Genomic DNA, 24,911 nt, shown 5'->3' on the forward strand with positions numbered 1-24,911 from the left:
TCTAGAAATTTTCGAGATTATATAGTTATATCAAATCCAGGGATTTTTTAAATTAAAAAAACAGCCGGGATCGCGGGATACCGAGATTGTATTCCCTAATTAAGAAGTTATAAGAGAGGAAAGGTTCGTTTCCCATTAAGCGAAGTTGTACAATGCCTCTTCGTTTTATGGCTCTGCAGAGTTGTTGATTCAGGGGCCAAAAGAAAAGTATTGAGTATTATAATTCCAAACTTTGTACGTTTATTAATTGATATTCGAAGAATGTGATCAAATTTTTTTGTCGTTTTGTGGTTATCGTTTGAACTAGAATGAATAAAAAATGTTGAAATCACAGAAAAATGGTAGTATTTCGAATGAACACTTTCATTTGGCGGAAAAGAAGTTGTCGAAGCTTTCTGTGTTGCAAAACTCGAATTTCGCAAATAAATACTGCGGTCTGGGTCAAACGATAACCGCACTCACATAGATTCAGAAAAATTTTGCGATTTTTATTTCAGATGGCTAGGGTAAACGCACCAATAAATGAACACGTAAGGCTAATGAATGAACCCTATTATAAAATTATGTTTGCAGCGCGATTGATTCCTCGTGCTGCAAAAATTGTTTGGATATGGAGTAATAAATTAAAAGAAGTCTCTAATTAATTAGTTGCTTATTTTAATAACTTATTTTACTCATTTTAATAAACAAATGTCCATTTACTGGTATATCAGCAACAATTTTTTTTTCAAACCCCTCTTACTACTATCACTATAAATTTAAACAAAATTATTTATATTGCATAAAAAAAATTTGTACGTATTCTTCGAATGTCAATTAATAAATGTACAAGTTTTGAAATTATAATGCTCAATACTTTTCTTTTAAAAAATTCCCCAAAATGTGCCTCATTTTCAGAGCGTCAAACTAGGGAGACCCTTTAATAAACAAACAACAGAATTTTCATTTTCGAAGAATGTGTGTGATTTTCTTGATCAGCAATTCCCTCGATGTTTGGTCGCTCGCGGTGAGCCAAATATTTGGCCTCCCAGATCACCAGATTTAACGCCTCTTCAGTTTAATTTGTGGAGCCACGTAAAGCAATTGGTGCACACGGAGTGCATTTCGAATATTCGAAAAAGTCTGTCAATCACCGTTTCGGCGAATGGAAGCCTGTATAATTATAGAGGAGGGAGCTTTTGATCACCCGTTATAACCTAAAACTTCACAAAGTCATGTAATTAATTACATGACTTTGTGAAGTTTTAAGTTATTAATAACTGGCATTGATGCCTGTCATTTGTTTATCAATCAGTAACCTGAGCACGCTGCATAATTTTGGCTCCAACCACTCCTGTTCAGAATGTGTGACTTTTCGTCCTAGTTCTTCTGGCGGCCGCTAGACTGGCGCTCAAGGAGAAAAGGCTGACTTTTGCGCAAAATACGACTAAGAGCTCTACTACTACAATCGCATGCATACATGGATTTCTTGTCACGACGCCTCTCGCGGCGGCCAGAGGAACCACACAGAAATCGCTGGGGTAAAGGTGCTGAGTCGGAACACCGCACAGTGGTTTGAATAGAGGAAAAAAGTCATTTTTTGAATGTTAAGTACACAGAATTTTTTCAATACAATTCCATAGTAGGATAGTTGAAGCACCAGAACCAACAAGAATTTTCTGTGAATATCATCAATTTGTAAGGAAATTATAATATGAAAGTTGAGGAACAGAACACCTGCAATTTTACGTTACAAACGCACTACCTTTCAAATAGAATTTCGACTATCTGCAAATTAAAAAGAAAAACGAAATTTTGTAATTTGATTATGTTCATACTCAACATATATATTACATGAATTAAGTCAATGACACCCTCGTTGATTTCAGTAGGACGTAAGTTGAAGAAATAGGCATTTTTAACAATTGATTCGAAGTTTAATCAGACATAACTTTTTCGCGACAGCTAGCGTCAAGGTAAGACTTAATACTAATGGTACATTATACCTTTGAGTACATAACCAAACAGGTTTCAGCTGCGTAAATCTGCGGCTTTGGTGTGGGGAGCATTTTTTCTATAACTTTTATCAATAAGTATTTGGAGTATCTTGTTTTCGTTTTTCACAATATCGAAAAATGTTTTAGATAAAAGTTGAATGGTTTCTAGGAGGCCATAATTTAATTAGTTTTTTATATGTGGACGCATAAAGGGCATATATATGAAGGTCACCGATGTTTTGTTAAACGGAACCATATATTTTTTAATAAATTACTGGATTCAGTTCATCATTTTCTATGACAAAGTATTAACCTACTTATGTCGAAAAACTATTAGTTTAGTAGATATTTTAATTTAATCATTAATATTGACATACAAATATCTCCTATACTAAGGAGATATTTTGTTTTTATTAATTTTGACTTCAGATTTGTAATCAGCGACCTCAAAAAACCCGGGATACCAAGTTTTGTATAAATTGAAGGTTTCACATTGATGCTATCATATTTTTTCCTTGATATGGGGATTTCGGACCACTGTGCACCGTGGCTCCAACCAATGTTCTATAGTACTCATTTAATCTCTAATCTCTTGGAGTGCAAGAGTTCATAAACATTATGGTGCAATTAGAAATAAGAGGATTTTTTTTATGGAAATATTTATCGAATGATGACCTTGACAACATATTTCAAGGTCATCTCAATCGGTGCGCAATTCCTGAAGTAAATAATTACCCAAATGAATTTCTAAATAATATTCGCGATCATTACCGTTAATTTTCAAGCATGACACGAATAGGTATATGACAATTTGCAGTTTACCAAGCAAAGTTAAACAACAAACTGTAGCACGCGGGAAATTTATAAAACAGTCAGACGTACGTGTCAGGTGCGATTTCTGTATAAATGCTTTTCTAACGTTGTGTGAATTAATCCATCACGATGGGACAAAACTCAATATCGGAAATTTCGCCCCAGTTAACAAACTCGGCACGGTAATGGTTTTAAGCTCCGTACCTATTAGGTAAACAATGCATTTCAAAGTAAATATGCAGAACCCCAAGATATTTATTATATAATATTTCGATGAGCAAAACGATATCGTAGAATAAATTTCCAAAAATTATTACGCTCTCGTTGGTTTCATGGAGGCACGAGACACAATTGTGTTTTCATTAAACTGTGCAGGCTGGTACACATTATTATTATTTACAATGTTAATTTCGCTACCTTTAGACGGAGGTTAATTATGTTCTCGTGTTACATTTAAATTTAAAGGAAACGTTGCGTTTCCAATTAACGAATATTAAAAATTACGCGCCCATTACGTTATTGATATTCCTACAAGTAGATATATTGTTTTAGTTAGTTAAACTTTGTAGTGTACCTTCGTCAACACTGTGGAATATCGCTATGGAAATGTCAATTAGAATTAACACTTCATTTTTAATTGAGCGACATTCCTGAGTGGTTTGAAAATATTGAATATTATATTGAACATCGTGAGGCTTCTAAATTTTTCCAATTAATTTGGCTGCGACAGTTGCCGTGCTAACTATTCAATATAACTATGATGATGTACCTTATTTAAAATAAAAATTCAGATAACAATTATTGTATTGTATTGTAAATTTAATCTTATCACTGCAGCAAAATTACTTCGGTGTTATTCATTTAACCATTCATGTTCGTTACTTATTCTTTTGTAATAATTAATAACAATAAGAAACAAATTTAAAAAATTACCTTTTCTTAATAATGCCCTGAATTTGCCTTATAAATAGAAACAGATTGATTTGAACGTTACACCCGCCACTGAAACATTATCAGCTTAGGTTAATATTTAGCAGCTGAAAGCTGTATTTTGCTTTTTGCACCATAATCCCTATTTTCTCTTATGGTTTCCTATTTTCTAATATATTGTAATTCGCTATTTGTACAATAAAATCATCATCATTATTATTATTATTATTATTATTATTATTATTATTATTACTATTATTATTATTATTATTATTATTAACAACTTCAACATCAGAACCAAACATTTTCCTTTTTCCTTTTTAATTTGTCCATCCATAATGTGTTACTTGAGCATACACTCAAAGTTACGAGCACACTTGTCAGTCGTACAAGGGGAGTAGATAAATTTAACAATTTACAATCAATACATAACTGTACCAGCTTTAACGAAACTTCCCATGTAGGTAGATAGAGAGCTAAAAAATGTTCACCTATACTCGCCTCTTCATACAGACCCCAACAGTTTACGAGGTATTTAAAACACGCAGAAAATGTTAATTAGTATTGATATGAAAATTAATTTCCATTGAAATCGTACGCAAACTTCGCGCGTTCAAATAGAACATTTCCATTCCCGAAGTGCTTCGAGGATAACGTGTTCTGAAATTCTGATTCGAAGCTCGTTTAACACAGTGTCATTCAAATTTGTTCAGGCCCCTGCTCCCTTAGTTCCGTCAAATTATTCCAATTCCCCCTGCTGTATAAGAGTGTCCTATTTTAATCTTTCCACGTGATGGTCTCCTAAAGTGTAGGATGGTGCGATACCCGACCAACTTACAATTATTAATGCCACGTGCTCAATGAAACAGCAAACAACTAATTCAGGTTAGTAACATTGAGTAGACCATCTACGACAGTTATGACTATTCCGAGCGCTGCAACGCTCCATTCCGTAGCATATTGTGGTATAATTGATATAAAAAATATCTTATTGATAAGTTATAAGAGCCGACAACGATGGGATTCTACGAATCCCATCAGCAACGCGGCAACGTCGCGTGGCGTACGCCGCACAGTGGGGCGCGTAATATAGTATTCGCGGAAAAAATCTCATAACTTCGGTGTTTCCCAATATTTTGGAGTACTTTTTTTTGTATATTATTTGTTAATAGCCAACGGTTATAGGGACAGGAGCATTAATAAAATTGAAGCATTTTTAACAAATGAAATAGTAATAAACCCCGAAAACATTGTGTTTCATAATTATTTAATCCTAGGGCGGGCGCGCCTATAAGAGGTACACGAGCAGGCGCATGGTGAACTCAGTTAATCAGTTGAAAATAATCATTTTAGCCCCCTTATATATTACACTTCAGAAACGGTTTCTCTGCTGACAGTGATAACTTAAATTAAATGTGGTGGGAAAATATTAGCAATGTATCCGAAAATGCAGTAAATGTATTTAAAAACACAAAAATAGTATATGTAAAACATTTTTAACATCAAAAATGAAAATCAACTGGCACAAACATCATAGGGTTCTCGAAACACACCACGATCGCGTAGAGAGAATGTTTGTATTAGCGAGACCTAATGAAGGAAATACGCAGATCGGTGAACGGAGTTCACAAAGCGCGCCCGTTCGAGGATTAAACATCCAGGTCAGATTTTACGTGACACAACGAATTTTAGAAAACATTATTAATATTTTTGTTTATAACTTTTTTCTAATTGTTTAAACAATTCATAAAACTCTTACCATTTGATAGATCTAATTAAAAAATGAAACTTTTTTCTTGAAATTTCTTTTCGATCTCTTACAGATTACGAGTTAGAAAATAAAATCGAAAAATAGCCGAATGTTCAGGGGTTAATTTCACCCCCTTAATGCGATTTTGGGCAGCAAAAAAAATGTTGTGTAATCAGGAGGAAATTCCCTACATATCCACAAAGTTTCAGAATTTTTTGAATTTTGGGGTCGGGATCTTCTCTTGTGAGTAGCGAACCGGGTGCGGTTTAGGGTTCCTATCCCTGCTTATAAGACTTACATTCTTAAAATCTTAAAATGTTAATTTATAATGAAAAAAGGAATGTTATATAAGTATTAGTAAATAATTACGTAATATATTTTTTCTGTATCGATTATGGTAACAATACTTTATTTATAATTTTTATTGTTATTATTTTTTATAATATTGTTAATATTACTATCCATACACACTATACCTATAAAAAAGTAATATAAAATAGAAACTATGCAAAATTAGCGAGAAATGCTGATGTGATGAGTTTCTGCGAAATCGCATGCACAGTGCACTCCTGTGATTTTGTATCAGTAACAGCCAAAGTCGCAAATAAACACAACCAATTTTTGGAGGGCTGTTAGTAGATGGTATCTGCTTTCAATTAGTACTATCTAGAGCCCGGAGGAAGGCGGAGCTTTTTTTATAAACCTAAAAGAGTTAATGAAAACTTGAAATACTAGGTAGCTTCATTTGAAGTTGTATAGTGGGATTACGGTGAAGAGTTTTCGAAAAGTATTTATATCACAAATTAGCTGAGACTGTACACATTCGAAATACATGTGGTACAAAAATAAAAATATCTAGAGGAATTCAGAAAAAAATCGACAATGTGGTACGAATATTGACACGTTTCCCGTTAGAATACGAAAGGTCAACTTTTCCAGATTGATATTTCTTTGCAATTAACATGAATATGACATATCTGTTATATAGGTTAGATACGTTGGTCGATTGGCTATCAGGATACAGTGATGGATACACAAAAATACAATTTTCATTTTAAGTCATTTTTCCTCTCCAGCCCCACTGTGCGCTGCGTTGACCGTGAGGACCGCCTGGTAACAGAATTCTGGGAGAGACGGCACGACTCGACACTTGTCGCCTGGCCGCTGTGGTGTGACCACCAAAACTTTCTTTTCATAGGTTTCTTTCTTTTCAAATATACAGATATATAGGGTAAAGGACCCAATTACTGTCACCTTAAGCTATTTTACTTAAAATAACGAATAAATAAACTATAGTATACAATCTATAGTATAGATTACAGGTTGAATTATATAATTCTTTTTGTGTATGACTTTACAACGTTTATTTATTCGTTATTTTAAGTAAAATAGCTTAAGGTGGCAGTAATTGGTTAGGAGTCAGTAATTGGGTCCTTTACCCTATATATATACGCAGATTATACATATATTGAGACTTAGGGATTGTAACCGTAACCCTAAGTCGGTTCGGTTCTCAGTACCGTAGGCTAACCCGCATAACCGGGTAACCCGAGGCATCCAGGCACAGAGTTACCCGGTTAACCCGCTCTCAGAGCGGGTTACAGTAATACGGCAGAGGGCGTAGTTTTTCCCTATTTTCGTGAAATCGAGCTGTACTTATGAATTTTTATCTCAGAAACTGTATATCGCATTCGGTTCATTCTTTTTTTATTTTAATATAGAAGGTTTTGCCTATTCGAATAATATTTTTTTGAAATTGTAAAATTATTTATATAACGTCAAATTATAAACAAATTTTTATTTTGCAAATTTCTTCTCGAGGGTGACATGTTTCTAAATTTGAAAAAGTGACAATATTCATTGAATTTCGTATATAATAGTTGCGTTACAAAATATTATTTTTATTATAAATAAATAAATTACCTTTCGAACTTCTACAGAATTGTTACGACATTTGTTATAGGCCATTCATCCACCACGGTGATGCAATTTGACCAAGAAACGACTTGCATGTAATAGCGTGGGTATAACTCAAGAAAATTCGTCACATTTGTCTTCGAGAGATTAAAAATTAGACCGAGAAACAAAACCCTGCAAGTGATTGACGTCATTGCATGCAACGCGGTTCTTGTTAAAATTGCAGTTGCATCGCAGCGGTGGACGAGCGCGGAGCGACCATAGTCGGATTTTGGACCTAGAATGTCGTATGTCACTTGTAACTTGTAACCCGCTCCGAGCGGGTTAACCGGCTCTCTGTACCTACTCTTTGGGAGCTGTTCCTTCGGGGTTACTACGGGTTACAGTAACCTTCCCTCGGTTAACCGGATTCGGGTTAGGGTTAAGCGGCAGTTACAATCCCTGATTGAGACGTTAGAAACGGCGTAAGCCTCTAAAATGATTGAATTCTTAAGCCCTCCTGCTTAGCCCACATTCTAACATTTAATTATTTCAATTAACCTTGCTTACTTACCTTGTTTAGGAAAACACCAACCACTCGATTTTTTTTTTAAATTATATACTACTTAATCGCACCACTCAATCGACATTCATTTGTAACCGTACCGAAGACTGTGCCGCTAATATTATTGTACGACCGCACAGGACATAATTAAGGGGTCTCTCTACCTTGACGGACGAAAAGTGATGCGAATTTTGGGAATTTCTTAAAACAAAATCATTAAATATATTTACTTTCAGCTTTGTGGCTATATCTGTCAATCTTTAGACAATATGAAAAAAAAGAATTGTATGCAAAAATAGTGGTTATATCCGGAGTTATAGTCCTTCAAATAGAGCGCCTTACAAATATCATATGAAAATTTACAAATATGTTTCATCTGTATGAGTGTGGCTATCATCCAAACTGGATTAAATGAGAAATACTGAAAAGTAAAAAAAATGGCAGCGTCTAAAACAGACATCGAGTCGCAAAAGCCTGATTTTGCAAAAAGCGACTTAGTTTCAGTACCAACAAGAATGGGACATCTCCTGAAGATATATACCAAGTTTGAAGTAAATCGCGTGATTGGTTTTTGAGATATCCTAACAAATTTGAAAAAAACATCGTTTTGAGGAAAACGCGTTTAAAGTTTTAAGTACTGTTTTTTAAAATTAATTGATTTTTAAATGTTGCTTAAATATCTGCCAATATAGGCATAACATTTTCAATTAATATAATTTGAGGGTTTCTCTTTAAAAAATCCCTAATATCGCGCTCTTTTTCAGGCCGTTAAAGTAGGAAAACCTCTTAAGGAGGAAAATTTAAACTGTCCAAATGTGCCCCGGTCTCCCCTAACCCTTAAAGGAGACCCAACCCAGACCTAACCCTTAGGGAAGTCAAATAAAATTTTTCCCTTTCAATAAAAATGTGTGGAAATAGATTTATAATATAATTTAAACATTACTATTGATAAATGACGAATAACAATACATAAAATAAACTTAGAGTTTATTAAAATTCAACTTGAAAAGAAAAAGCCAAAACGACCACTTTACCCATATACTTGCGCATCTGTTCTTCGCAGCTCAGGCCACTTGACCCCGAATATGTACTCAGTAGAAAATTAATTATTTAATAATGTTGTGATTAATGTCTTCTTAAACGCGTGTACACGTATGTTTATAAGGTTGTTTCAAACACATATAAAAAATTTTGAGTTAAAATAACACATTTATGACTTATTTATCCAAAAAGCTAAATTGAAAAGAAAACCAATCGGAAGTCTCTAAAAATTAATTTTCAAGTTTTTAAATGAATTAACATTTTTCGATATCTGAATTGCATAATTATCATTGTGATATTATACACATTTATTACGTCATTAAAATTTGTAAATATATTCTGTTTTTAAAGAACAAATTAAGAAAGCTCATTTTACCCCGAGGCTCACTTTACCCCGGTCTCACCTATACATATAATATCCAGGCCTCCAACCGATTGAATAAATAGTGCGAATCGCCGAACGTTCCACGTTTTTGTTGCACAAACGACGACTCCTATGTTTCATTTTGCAACTAGCTGATTTACACGAGACTACGACAAACACAAACGCGTTATCGTTGCGTGAACCGAGTCTAGCGTAGTTTATGAAAATTGCATAAGACCTCTGTTGCAGCAGTATCGCGAGACGCGATAAGTAGGTACATGTACACTAGGTACCTATGTTTGAATATGCATTGGTTTTAAACCTAGAAACGATGACTATGGTGGCATATTAAACGCGCAATAATTTGGAATTGCATTGAGTTCTTTTGTCGAGCTTAAAGTATCTACGTCGTGATCGATTAATTAAGATAGGAGATACAGAGTATTTTAAAACTATGAGTGGAACCTTAATCTATTAACTGCATTCTGTCTTCTGCGATATAAATTTTTTTGCGTTGAAATATGACACTATACTGTTCGACTTGGATTATTAATTTTTCTCTCAATAATACAAGGGCTACCGGTTTTAGGGTGCGTCTACATCTAGCAATGTGTGTCAAGTGTTTAATGGCAGTGTGCAACTAGGGCTGACGCGAAAATGTCGGCCCTTCGTATCGCACTCTGGTTTTAATAAAAATCACTTTCGTTTAGTTCATGAAAGATTCTCTACTTCGGTTTGCTGTATGTGCAATCCAACATAAAATTTAGAATTTGGAGTAGAACATACAAGACAGAAAACAATGGTAAGAAATGGTAACTTTTGAAAGTCACCGAAAACTAGAAATTCTTACACAGCATAAAATTGTGTATGTTCTATGAAATGAGAAATCAATAAATAATTATTAATCCTAGGAGTGATGAGAAAGTCCATAAATACGCGTTAATGTAATAATCTACCTAATCGTGATCACAGCTTACCTACATAGTCCCTATTTCGCGTTCCCATTTTCTTTATATATTATCTCATCTGTGAAATAATTATTTAGAAAATTTCCAAGTAAATCGATGGGAAAATGAAGGCGAGGTATGGTCGAGACTGCATTCCCACCACTCATAATATAAGATACATAATTATTGGTTTCCGATACCTTATACCACGTAGAATCATGCTGTGAAAATACTGTTTCCTATCATTTCCAAAATTTGCCGTTTTCTACTACCCCCTTTGCCTAATATTGAGAATTTTGATTTTAATGAAACTTCGTATGAATGTAGAGCATATTGGTACATGTATGTGAGAGTCTTCTTTTTTGCGGAGATTGACTCTGAAGGGGTGAAATCAGCTGTTATAGTTGTTGGGATTTTTCGTTGTTTTAATATAACTTTATTTTCTATTTGTATCTGCAGCTTTGTTATATCTCGCACCGCTACAAAATTATATTAAAAACGTAAAAAAGAGTGAATTTCTACAGATAAAATTGCTCCTTGCATACTCCAGCATGCTCTATATTCGCAGGAAGATTTGCTAAAATCAGGATATTCCTGTTGGGAATGTTCCGCTGTCGGTCACGTCAATTATGTTGCACTCTAATCCATTTAAGCTTAACCTCGGTCTATAACCACGAAACATATTCAATGAATTTTAACACAGAACAGCGTCATAACACAGATTTTCCATACACCCAACCCTCCACCGCTAACAAGCTTCCAGGATTTAAAATTTATGCTGATGTCCAAGCTTCGCAGCAACTGCTCCTCCCTTGTTACCGCACGTCCCAACGAAACGAACAGCTTTGTTTTAATACCGACATGCTTTAACAATTCTCATATCGTCGAAGTTGTTTCCCCCATTCTGTCTTTTTCTTTTAAAAACAACGAGACAAAGGGCTGGCTCATATAATCAGCGCGGTGTTGTACAGAAGTTCCCCAGGCCCAAGAAATTAAGAGATAAAATATAACGGCGGCGTTGGGAATGAATGACGAGGTGGAAAGGGGGCGAAATAGTCTCTAAAGAAACGATGTAATGTCTCTGTTTGCTCCGCGAGATGAGAGATAAAAGATAATGGCAAGCTGGCGAGTAACGCGGAAGAAGAATGAGGAGGACGACCATTCCTCGACTCTGCTTTTAGATTCACGAACATGCACCGCCTATCGATCGGCCTGAGTGCTTCAGTTTAGATGTCTTTGGTGCAATGCGATCGCTATTTATGCAAAGGACAAATTAACCCAGGGGACTCGAAAGGGGCCAGCCTTTAGCTTGCCATTTCAGGAGGCCGCGTGTGGCATTTTCGATATGCAAAGGGCATGCGATTTTCAGAAACTCAATATCTTGGTTTTCGTCTTTTTTATGAACGAAAGATTCCTCTTTGGGAATTCTGGAGGATGCACTGCAGATGTAGGGTATTCTAATGGAAGTATGCACCTGTCCCAGCATTTTCCGCACTACTTATGCGTAATGAACCAGTAGGGAATATTTTTCTGTGGAACAAGTGCACGCGAGTATGGAGGAAAACTCAAAGGACTACTACTGTCCATTTGCAAACAAAGAAACTGGTCAATTTTTTTCAACAATCACAGAAATTTGTGGTGAAAACAGATAAAAATTAATCATTTAGAAAAATATGTTACAGAATATAATAAAAATTGTAGAATGTTCGATTTCTCCTGATGAAGTGGAATTGTGAAATAAGTTTTCTTTGTTACATGCAATTCCACTTCAAGTTCAGTAGAATCTGATATCAACATTGGCATGTTTCTTTGAATTGGCATTTAGTGCTGAATTTAAAGTTTTGTAACATTCCAGTTCGAATGTCTTCCAAGGTATTAATCTTAAGATCGTGAAAAGTCAATACAAAAATGGATAAAGCTGCTGACACTTTGCTCCCTGTAATTAATTATAGTCGAATTCAAAGTAATGGATTCTTTTGATTCTTATTTAAAACGGGAAGAGTAGGGTAGACCGGGGAGGGTAGTAACACTTTGACTTTGGAATGCAATTACGCAAAAACTATTAGGGTAAGTCAGGGTGAGATGGTCATACGGGAGAGATGGGCAGTGACAGTATTTTTTAGAAGGAAACGCCAGATGGCGCTGCGTTCACGTGGGTACAAAGTGTTATAGACAAGCAACATTGTTAGTTAAAACTGTTGGAATAGAACGTTTTTAAAGGTTTGTAAATCCACTGTGGAATTAAAGCCAGTGCTTCAAAATGTTTGATCTATATTTTGGTCACCTTGTTTGCGTTATTTATGCTGAATATTTTTAGTTCTCAAGATGTATTTTCGTTAGTGTATTGTTTACAGTGTCTTTAACCGTAAAGTATTCAGGGTTGCGTTTGTTAGTCTAAGTGAAATGGGAATGATCACCTTATCCGGGCTTTAAGGGAGAGATGATTTTCGTTGCTTTATTTCAAATAAGTTGGCTGTAGGAGGCTCCAAACGAAAATATGACCATCTCACCCGGACTTATCCTATAGTTACAACAACAGTTTTCTTTTTACGAAAATGTTACTTACTTATCTGACATTATTTGAGCCACAACAGTTTCGCTGTATGTCAAGTAATATTCCAGTTATTAATAAAAAATGAGAATCGGAGCAAGTGTTACAATCGTCCCTGACCCCGGGTCAGTTGTAACACTGCATGAAGTCGATAGTAACACAAATTTAACTTTACAAAATTAAAATATTTATTGATTTTAATTATAATAATAAATGAAAAAAGTAAAGTTTATAACCAATTATGCGGGGTCGCCATTGTGGCAGAAATAGAAAACGTTTCGGCTGGTGTCGAAATTCAGACACATTCAGTACATTTTTAACCTATTTTTTATTTGGTTTGTTTGTGCTGTGCTATAGGATTCCATGCAAACAAGATAATATTATTAATCTTCTTTGTCACTATTCGGTTCTGTCCGGGTACAACCGACCCCGACTGCCGATGTTGCAATCGCTCCCAACTAGGGATTGCATAATTACCGACTTTTTCTATTACCGGTAATTCGGTAAAATTTTTAATCAAAACCGGTTTACCGATAATTTACCGGTATTTTTTAAGGTATTGAAAATATAAGAGTAAACATTACAAACAAAAACTGTTTTTGAACTCTAATCGAGCATTATAAAAAATATATGGAAATAAAACTATTCTGAACATAAAATATACAATGATATAACACAAAATAGATATATTTGTATAACTATTGACAATATTTATTAATATGGATCGTCACCACGAAAACAATGAAATGAATCTTAACTTACATATATATTTAAATATTTTTTATTTAACAATCCTTTTTATCGAATAAGCACGCAAAAACATACCTAATTCGTCTAAACTTTGGTCTCCTGATCGCTACCTAATTTTTGTACAAAATAATTCAGCCACAAATAAAGTGCTCTCAGATTCGACACTTGTTGGCCGGGTAGGCATTAAGAAATCATATGCCATTCATAGTATATATTTTCTCCTTACTTTTTCTTCTTGAAAATGCGTTCATTTTTTCATGACTGATTCAAATTCTTAGTTTTCTTTTGGATCAAAGTTGGTTCTTTATGAGATACTTCGGTATTCGTCTTTATTAGTAATTGAAGTATTTTTTTTTACTGATAACGTAGTAGATGTCGATGGAATTAATGAACGCATATATGCGCTATATTGCTATATGTAATTTATCGAATTACCGGTAAAAATTTTAGGGTATTTCTCACGATTTATTGCAATCCCTACTCCCGACCAGGTTTTTGAACTTAAATTATAAATTTTTATTAACGAGACACTTAAAAGTGATAAGTAACGTTCAGTTTTACTTTAAAAATGGTCAGATTAAATAGTAAAAAATAGAGAAAACACGTACTTGCAAAGGGAGTATTTATATTACAATTTTAAATCAGTAAGGAAAAGTTACTTTAGGGCAGGGCTGCACAAGGAGCCGTGCTTAGCGCCTAGCTACGAGCAACCAGCCGGCGCTTAGCGTAAGTATATGTATTTCGGCTGCTCGACACTCGGCTGGTTGCTCGCATCTAGGCGCTAAAAACGGCTCCCTGAGCAGCCCTGCTTTAGGGTATCGAAAAGTTATTTTCTTCACTATGTATGTCTATTGTGGATCTATACTGCTAGGATATGGATGTGTGTATTCGAAATCTCATTCTCCATCATATATCCAAAATTTCTGTTATTATCTATTTTATGTTTTGAGACATTTAATGTGTTACAATCGCCCCGGTCTACCCTACTTTCTTCAGAATTCATAACATTCCCTCAGTTTTTTCAACAGTTCGAGATTACTGACTTTTTTAAAGTGCAATTATTATATATCTACACTAGGGGCAGCGCCGGCGGAAGGTACGGGCGAAGCGGGCGACCGCCCGGGGCGCCAATTCGCGAGGGCGCTTCAATAAAGAAATAGTTGCTTAATTTAGTTATTTTTCTGTATTATTTTTTTTAGTATTTCTGGTATTATTCAAATAAAAAACGATGAATTACGAAAGCAACCATAACAACTTATATTATACGTCGTTTCTTGAAATAATATTAGCTACAGTAAATTGTCGTTCTAAGATCACCAGATTTAATTCGTTGTACGTATGATCATCATTCGCCGTCCTTTGTTTTTTAAGAAACACGCTTTTGTATAATATACAAAGTTACTCGTGGACTCTGAGAAATATTTTATCCTTTCATATATTTATACGTATTCGCAGTTGTAAGTTCTAAATATAAATGTCTATTGCAATTTAACTATAAGTTTTGATTTGTAATATTAAAAGTTTCAAATCAAAGGACCATTGTCAGTTCTAATAACTCGCAGTCCTTTCTAATAAAAGTTACATGTGAATTTTTACTAGATAATATATACATCTTAGCAAATTCCTATAAAATATTGAAATTCGGGTAAAACATAAAAATCTTTTGACTTTCTTTAGCCATAGAATGTTGAGAAAAAAACTCTCATGAGCGCAGAATAGAAAGAGAAAACTAAATGAATCAAAAGAAAATGAATTGTCTGCAAGTCTGATGAGTTCATTTTTTAAAAAGAAATGTGAGCCAAATATGCAAAATCAAGAGCGTAAAAATACCGAAGGAGAACAATATCTTGAAATCGATACAATTACTTTTAAAGAGGAAGAACGTGATGATAATCAACCTAAAAGTGTAAATACTGACGACAAATCTTCATCTGAATATGTATTTATTATATATTATAATAAAACTAAATAAAACTATATAAAATAAAACAGATGGTTTTTTTTAATTAAAAAATTAGGAAGAGGGCGCCAAAAAATGTTTTCGCCCGGTGTCATATGTATTGTCACGCCGGCCCTGACTAGGGGGCTACGCACCCCTGACGTCTTCGGCGCCCAACCTCCCCGGGGGCTCGTTTCGCTCGCCCCCTTCATTACTGGTTCCCTATTTTGCAAAATTCCCTGTTTCGTTCAGCAGGTGTTTTCGTTTGCTGTTTAGTTGTCGAGATTTGTTTGATTTATATAGACAGAAAATATAAGCTGTCTTAAATTCAGAACATCTTTATTTATAATACTTCTTTCCATACAATATTTTCCATAACTTTCGAACTTTGAATTTTCATACCATTTTTTGAGCGGCATCTTGACAATGCAACGTATAACTGTCCATGGCTGAATTAAGGTCTGTTGACGTAAATTCCAACGTGATGAAAAGTTTGTCCTAGAGACTTATTAATTGTTATAGCGAATGCTAAGACTATGGGATATTGTCTTCTGTGTAGCACGAATGGTAACTTGCTTGCATTTGTCACATATCACCACATGTAGACTTCACTTTGAATTGCAGATTATTAATGCAGATTTGTTTGTAACAAAAAGTTGGCAAACAAGTAAATTCTTTTATTAAAGAAATAAACCCTGTAAATCAATGATCGCAGAGTGAGCGAAGCGATTTCCCCAGGATGTTGGGCCCCATGGGCTAGGTAAGTATCCTCGGCGCTGAGCGCTCGCGCCATCTGTCGGATTTTTTTTTAAATAATGGGAGTATATGGGCGGCAACTGTTTAAGATTCAAACGTGAAATATGCGTTTTGTAATTTGTTGTTTAACGGGTTTTGTTGAGATAATTACGTTCTGTTTAAAATTCAAAACTATTATAAATAAGTACACTGTAAACATTACATAGGGTTTTCCAATTTCTGTACAATTATTTAATTATGCACTAGCTATAATAAACCCTATTATTTCAGTCAGGACTATGTGCACATACTAATACACAGAAATGAAGAGTTCTTAGTGGACGTTATACCTAAAATTGAAAGATTTTATTACGAATATTTTATAAAGTTATTGCCATCGCCTTGTTGCGTGGCCGTCCAGTACATTTCGTAGGGAGTTTATCCTTCAACTAATTTCAAACATTTAAAAGTTCCGCTAATTCCACCCCCTTTCCTTTCCCTGCTATATTTACCATGTCTAACATTCGATTAATCATCCCACTTTTCAAAAAAGTGACCGCGAGGCGGCGCCCTCCGCGATACTTACCTAGCCCATAGGCGCCAGATGATTGTAGAATTTTAAATTTGAACAGTATTCCATTGAACTTGGATAAATGTAGAACAGATGGGCAACAAACATATCATTTTGATTTCATCGTGAATTATTTTCATGTCATTCCCAGCAACCTAACCGTGATCTTTACCGCATCTGTATGATTTACTATAACCCCATTTTAAAGCGTTACAAAGAACTGGTCGATTAAAAACAATGACTTCCATGATTTTTTGGTAATTATTTTTAAACACAGCATGATTTTAAAATTCAAATAAACATGAATTTAAAATTCGAACAGTATTCCATTCAACCCTGACTAATGTAGAAAAGAAGTACACCGCACATTTTTTAAATAACCTCCATTTAAAGAGTTTCACAAAGCGTGACATAATCGACTGAACGCTATGACTTCCGTGAATTTTTTCAATTTAAAATTTTACAACGCAAAATAAATTTTAAATTCGAACAGTATTCCATTAAACCTGCATAAATGGCGAAACGAAGGACATCAAGCACATGTCTGTATTACTTATAATATCCCCACTTTATAGCGTTACAAAAAACGTGACATTTAAAGCGTTACAGAAAACGTGACAAAATCGATAAAAAAAAAAGAATGAAATCGTCGCCATATATGATTTTATAGATAAAAAAATTCTGTAATTCATAGCAGTGTGTGATTAAAATGATCCTGAGTATGAAAATTGTTGGTTAGGGGGGAACAACACCTTGAAGCCCGGAAAAAAGTGCAATTTTTTTTAAATTTTTATTAAATATCCATACTTCGTAGGAAAGTCATTGATATGGGGTTTAAATGCGCGTGTAGTGGACAGTATTTTAGAATTTTTGTGCGACAAAATATACAGTTTTAATCAAGTTATAGAGGTGGCCGTAGAGCGCGACGCGTCGCACACGATCCGATGGTTTCCCACTTTATTCACTTCGCGTTCATCTGAGAAAAAAAGGAGAGAATTTTTTAATCTATATTAATATAGTTACAGTTAAGCGTACGGAAATTTAATTACAATAATTTTTGGAGAAATGGCGGAGCTTAAAGAGGAAAGTTCTAAAATTTCGAGTCAGTTTAAGGAAAAAATCAATATATTTTGGGGTGTAAGAAATAGTAAAAATAATTTATTTTTAATTTCCGTACGCTTTACTGTAACTATATTAATATAGATTAAAAAAATGTTCTCCTTTTTTCTACGGCGACCTCTATAACTTGATTAAAACTGTATATTTTGTCGCACAAAAATTCTAAAATACTGTCCACTACATGCACAATTAAACCCCATATCAATGACTTTCCTAGGAAGTATGGATATCTAACATAAAATTCAATAAACTTGCACTTTTTCCGGGCTTCAAGGTGATGTTCCCCCTTAAGTGAGCCTCCTAATTATTTTTTTAAATAAAAAAGACTACCCACAAAAGTATAAAAGGTCTGCATTACCAAACTGGTTCAGGTTTCGCAAGTAGTTAGTGCGTGGGATGTATAATAATGTATTAAATACACAGAGCACCCTACTTAACATTTCGAGTAAAAGTCTGAAAAAAATATTCGAAAAATTCAAATACAAACTGATAATTTAATTTTACTACTACAGTGAATACTGTTATTATTTTCAACCATACCAAACATTTTAACAAAACTAGCACAAAGTGTTTCTTAAACCAGAAAAGAGGCGTTTTTGGATATGCTTAGAGTCAAATGTAGAGGATGAAAGAATTTGTCATCCTCAAACTACCAATAAGTAGAATCAAACTTTGGCCACCTATTTGGATTAGGTACACCCTGTATTACTATGGTGAATACAATTAGATGCGTCCAAACGTTGCACAGCTTAAACGATAAAAAAATTTACGTTACATTTGTTCTATTTCTACCATCCATAAGTATTTTATTTCTCCAGAGAAATAGAATTCTTCGATAACCAGCTTCCTGCTGTTATCCATTAAGTAACCATTTGTTTAGGGCCTTGTAGCAGATTTGTTCAAAACAACTAATTCGCCACCACACTTTTCGTTTCGAGGTGGTCCACTTTCCTTTGGTAGACAGTAGTTCTTACAAAAATATTTGACACGTATTTTTTTATTAGCCGACATTCATTCGGAGGGGTGAGAACAACCCTCAAAGTTGAGGGTGAGAAATATGTTTGGTCGATTATCTTGGAAATTACCATAGCTGGGAGAACAGTATAAATGAAAAAATGGTGTATTTTTTTCTAATAAGGACTGCAGTTGTACAAACAGGTTCCAACAAAATCCTTGGAATATGTTGTCGGGGGCATGATTCTGAACAACTTTTTCCTACATATGTTGCCATCGCCGGGCTTTAGTTTTCGAGATATTCTCAAAAAACTTTGCCCCTCGTGAGGGATATAAGATAAAAAAATATGGCTGCTAAATCATCCACCCCTAACCAACTACCGATCACAGGTTTTTGCAAATATCTCGAAAACTAAAGCCGAGCGACGGTAACATGTATAGGAAAAAGTTGTTCAGAATGTTAACTTTGGCAAAATAGTTCAAGGTCATCGAAATCGGTGAGGGCTGCCCTTTTGTAAATAATTACAGAAGATACACAATATTTCTATTTATACTGTTCTCCCAGCTCTGACAATTTTCAAGATTCTCACCCTCTACTTTGAGGACTGTTTTCACCCCTTCAACAAGAATGTCTGCTGATAACAAAAATGCGTGTCAAATATTTTTGTAAGAACTACTTTCTACCAAAATCGGCGATTGTCACTTCGATGTGTTCCCTCGTAAGCATTGTATATATAACGGTCACCGTTCTCAATTGCTTTGGCCTATTTTCATGTCAATATTTTCTAGAAAATACGGAAAGTATTGCCGGACTTTCCCAGAATGTTAAATTTGGAAAGAAACCAACTCGAAGCTCGCTTTACACTTCACCTATAGAAGTAATAGAAAATTTAATTTTCATATTCTCTACTCAATCTTCATGGAAATACCACCGGTGGATTGGAGAGATTCTCCTGATGAAATTAAGTCCAAACTCCACCTCTTTCGAGTTATTTTTAATCGCTTACGATGTGTAATTGGTTAACCTAATTTCGAAGCGATTCGAATTAATTATTCAATTTATTATATCTTCATATATTTAGAAATGGCCGGAATAAGGTTTTACTTAGACTCATCTGCATCGGAAATTAGTAGTACTCGTATGAAGATTTAATAGCCTGCAAGTTAGTCCGCCTTTCCTAGCCGAAGTGAATGCTCGAAATGGTTACCAAAATATGTATATTATATTGTCGGAATATAATCGGTTTATGACGTGTTACACTTGAGTTTCAAAGAGAATGATGAACGTCCAAATTCCTTGAAACGAACAATCGTGTCTGCCTGTTAATTCGAATAGCAGAAGTTCTACCGTGTTGGAACTTAAAAGTGCACCTACCTTCCACTGGAAGTCGGAAGAGGAATCAGTGAAGAACCACTTCTGCGGCCATGGTTTTATCGTCCCCTCAGGTGTCTTGAAGATTAAACCCTCCAGACTTAGGCCGTGCGCCAGAACGCTGGTGGTGATGTTGCCTTTCTTATACGAGGCTATGCCCGCCTTCATGTACATTTGCGGTATTGTTTCGTTCTCTCTCAGCTTCAAGGTCACCCTGGGCATCTTCACCTTCTTTGACGCGCTCGAGGACGTCGTAGTGGCTTCCGTCGAAGTGCTTGCCGATGACTTGGCGGCCGTCGTAGACGTCGAAGGCGATGCCGATGGTATTGTGACAGGTGTCAACGTCTGCCGGACGCTCGTCGGTGGCTCTGAAGAGATTTGAAAGCGTTGCGTACTGCTCGCGACAGAGTCTGTGGACAGGGGCAGTGAATGAGGAATATAGCGGTGTTTATAGGGCGAAGTTATATAGTGCTCCATCCTAGTGTGATGCAAACGCTTTGTACTATCAGTTTGAACACTACATCTACTGAATAACTTTGTACTACCAGCGAAAAGATTTCGCCTGGATAGAGAGATTGCCCTAGTTTCGAAATGATGTTAGGTGAACTGGATGCTTGAGTGATGTATTTTTTTCTGTATAGACGAAACAATTAGTATGGCAAATGGTGGATCTAGTAATGCAACTGTGAATATAATTCAAGGAAAGGACATAATAAATGCTTATGAAATATTTCGGGATTGATATTTTCAGACACCTTATTTTTCTCCATGGGTGAAGAGTGTTCGCATCTAGTTGTTGAGGTAGGAGATTGAAGTAAATTGTTTGATTGTAAAAACGTAGTCATTACCAATTCTGCAGGAAAATGAAAGAAGGAAGAAAGCAGACAATGACTTATTAAGAAGTATAGAATATCTCCCAAGCATTCACTTTCCTTGGTATACCTTAAAAAGGTACTTTTACTCGTAGAATATTCAGTAGAATCGATTTACTCGAGGAAAAATACAGTTCCTTTTATAAAACAGCTACTTTGCAAGTGTACTATTGCCATTAAGGAAGAAGTAAAGTCGAAGATGGAAACATAATGAGTCATGCCATTCAACTGTTTGCAATCAAACAGGATAATCATTAGTGACTTCCCATTTGACTGATACTGTGTGCGTTGAGTCATACGATAAGTAAAGCGGCTTTTCCGAGGAATGAGTTTATAAGAATGTAAGTTGAACGAGCGTCATTTATCCATTTGGTATAAATACTGTGTGTAGTACATTGCGTTCCATATAAGAACGAACCTATGCCCCCTACCGATTTGCGACCGATCTGCGCAGCTCCCACGGATCTGACACACGCGATTGGTCGCAGCACTTTCGCGATTGGTCGTAGCACTTTCCCTACCGGTTTACGACCAATCAACAGTGTATCCCTGCGCGAAACGAGTACGCTCTAATGTGGAACGCAGTGTATACATAGGGGATGTTCCCACAATGTCGTATGAAAAATTATTAAGCATAGATTAAGGTGACCATTTTTTTCTTGGGGTCTTCGGGGACGTGAGATACTTTTTTCCAGCCATCACCTCTACTCCTCGTAGACTTGGTTGCATTTTTATCAAATTAGTAGAATTTTAATAGGAAACTCGTGGCGTCGATTTCATTGATTATTTTGTAACTTTAAAAAAGAAATACAGAATCGGGGACTATTACCGAAAATTGAGGACAAATGATTACCATAAATTCAGACTTTGGGACAAAATTTACCGGGGACACAAATCGTGTTCCGGGCACTGACTCTGGAAATCAGGGACGAATGGTCACCTGAGCATAGATCGAAACTTTTACTTATTACAAAGGTTTAGGATTGACATGTTATATTATACGAACTTAACAAAGAAAACAAAACGGTGTCATTCACGCCAACTCGATCACTTTTTTCCCTCGATGTCACGGATTTTGTTCGAACTTGAATATGTTGTAGTCCTCGTGAAATTAAGGGGGGGGAGTTAATTCACCATTTTGTCGATTTCGAGTTTGTTTAAAAAATACAGGGCCTCGAATTTTGCGATTTGTGCCTATTTTCGTGAAAATGGGTTGTACTTATGAATTTTTATCACGGAAACTATTTGTCGGATTTAGTTGATTCTTACGGCATTTTAATGCAGAAGGATCGGCCTTCCTGAATAAATATTTTCCAGATCGAAAACTGAATTTTGCAACATTGAAAATTATAAATAAATTTTTATTTTGCAAATTCGGGCTGGAGGTCACGATTTTAAAAATCTGAAAAAAATACTACCATATTCCTTGAAGTGTTTTCTACAAAATAAGCCTGATTTCCAGGGTGGTGCGACTCCTATTAACGTCGCAGTGGGGTGGTAAATACGGCGGTTCGCGCCGAATCAGGTAATACTGACACACAAATATCTCCTATACTAAGGAGATATTTTGTATTTATTAATTATGACTTCAAATTTGTAATCAGTGACCTCGAAAACCCTGGGATACCAAGTTTTGTATAAATTGAAGGTTTCACATTGATGCTATCATATTTTTTCCTTGACATGTGGATTTCGGACCACTGTGCGTCGCGCGGACTCCGCTATTACGGCCGACTGACCGTACCGCTACCATGCCAAATTACTTCAATGTGGTCTAAAGACAATATGGATGGATCCCGTACTCGTCTGAATGGCGTCATTTATGCCTGCGGAAGAACTTTATTAACTCACTCTTGCCCAATGACTTTTTTTATAATAATCAGACAGTATCAACTTGTCCTGTCGTTGATTATTTGTTAAAAAAATGCCATTGTTCGATGGAAACCACGGGAAGGTGGTGGGCTGCTTCCATCAAAGAGGATAAGGATCATTTCAAAAGGGGATGGGCTAGGGATTAAGGATTGCGAATAAGTTGATACTTAGAAATCTGATTATTAAAAAAAAAGTCATTGGGCAAAATTCAAGGCCCTGTATTTTTTAAACAAATTCGAAATCGGCAAACTGGTGAATTACCCCCCCCCCCCCCACCTCATTTCACGAAGACTATAACATATTCAAGTTTGAACAAAATCCGTGATATCGAGGGAAAAAAGTGATCGAGTTGGCGTGGAATGACCCTACGAAAATCCTGATGTAAGACATTTGTCAAATGTATGTGGAGATATTAGCGTCAAGCAGTGTCCGAGCTGATTTAAGAAACGAAATTAAAAGTGGAAGATGTAGTAATTGGAGTCTTTGCAGCAAGAAGCTGGCGTTAAAAAAATATTTTTAGCCATATATTCAATACATTTTACCCACTTAAAATCTACACATTCACACAGCATTTAGCACTATTGCCAAGCAAAAATATATTTTCCCACTGACAAGGTGAATTTTTAAAATATGGGGATTCCCATTTTTACACCAAATTATATAAGAATCCACTTATCTCGAGTAAATAATTACATTAAACACCATTATTATGTTTGTAGGTGACGCAGTGCTTATTGCGTTTTACGGTGCCGCGCGAGGCACAATCGCCGGGGGGATTGTTGTCCTATACGCTCGCATGGGCGTAGAGCCTTGGCACGATGGATCTACAGGGTGTCCCACTAAGGAGTGGACAGCGCGATATCTCTTAAAGTATTGTCGATAAAAATATAAAAAAAATAGGGAATTGCATGGTTCGAGGGGGCCCATTTATTAGCGCGAACGAATTTTGTTTTCGATTATTATTTTAAAAGATACGATGGTCAAGTTCGGTTTTTCAAATGGAACTATTTTTTTTGAAGACCTGAGTTGATAGTGCGTTCCAAGACAAATTCAATAAGCTTTAATGTATACACTTTATTTCCACTGGTTTTTAAGATATTGCGCTTGCAAATTTACTGATTTTCACTGCAAGAAACCCCTCTGAAATGGCAAAAACCGGGGGCGGTCTTACTGACGCCACGGGTGGCACTGCCTGTTGAAATGGATACTTACCTGCCAAAGGTCTACGCCAGAAATGGCAGGCCCAAAGGCTGGACAATTCTTTTCCGTCAGAAATGCTACTTCGGTAGGTATCGTTACTTTTATTTCGCACTTGCTTCTACGCTCGGATGGCCGGTTCTTTTGGGAGGGATGCAAGTTGGATTGGTTAGGTTAGGAGGAGTGAAAGTTGCTAGACTAAATTTCAACCATAGGGAGCAGATTGTGTCAAAAGAAAAGAATTGTCCAGCCTTTGGGCCTGCCATTTCTGGCGTAGACCTTTGGCAGGTAAGTATCCATTTCAACAGGCAGTGCCACCCGTAGCGCCAGTAAGACCGCCCCAGGTTTTTGCCATTCCAGAGGGGTTTCTTGCAGTGAAAATTAGTAAATTTGCAAGCGCAATATCTTAAAAACCAGTGGAAATAAAGTGTATACATTAAAGCTTATTGAATTTGTCTTGGAACGCACTATCAACTCAGGTCTTCAAAAAAAATAGTTACATTTGAAAAACCGAACTTGACCATCGTATCTTTTAAAATAATAATCGAAAACAAAATTCGTTCGCGCTAATAAATGGGCCCCCTCGAACCATGCAATTCCCTATTTTTTTTATATTTTTATCGACAATACTTTAAGAGATATCGCGCTGTCCACTCCTTAGTGGGACACCCTGTATGTCGAAAATAAGTAAATAGGT

The 24,911-nt window shown here is 35.7% G+C and overlaps 1 protein-coding gene and 1 long non-coding RNA gene across 3 annotated transcripts in view; both read right to left on the reverse strand.

Moving 5' to 3' along the window:
- LOC143374596 (uncharacterized) overlaps positions 1-24,911 on the reverse strand; it is a 362,323-nt gene that overhangs the window by 201,180 nt on the left and 136,232 nt on the right. The window lies entirely within an intron of this gene.
- The window catches only part of LOC143374570 (uncharacterized), a 55,347-nt gene that overhangs the window by 4,663 nt on the left and 25,773 nt on the right, over positions 1-24,911 (reverse strand). The window contains exon 3 of one of the 2 annotated variants that reach the window (XM_076822817.1): positions 20,277-20,641. In XM_076822817.1, the coding sequence (XP_076678932.1) occupies positions 20,277-20,641 (365 nt within the window). Of the gene's footprint in view, positions 1-20,276; positions 20,684-24,911 lie in introns of both variants that reach the window. The other variant, XM_076822816.1, reaches the window with a different exon arrangement.

Source organism: Andrena cerasifolii, chromosome 11 (genome assembly GCF_050908995.1).
Source record: "Andrena cerasifolii isolate SP2316 chromosome 11, iyAndCera1_principal, whole genome shotgun sequence".
Taxonomy (NCBI): domain Eukaryota; kingdom Metazoa; phylum Arthropoda; class Insecta; order Hymenoptera; family Andrenidae; genus Andrena; species Andrena cerasifolii.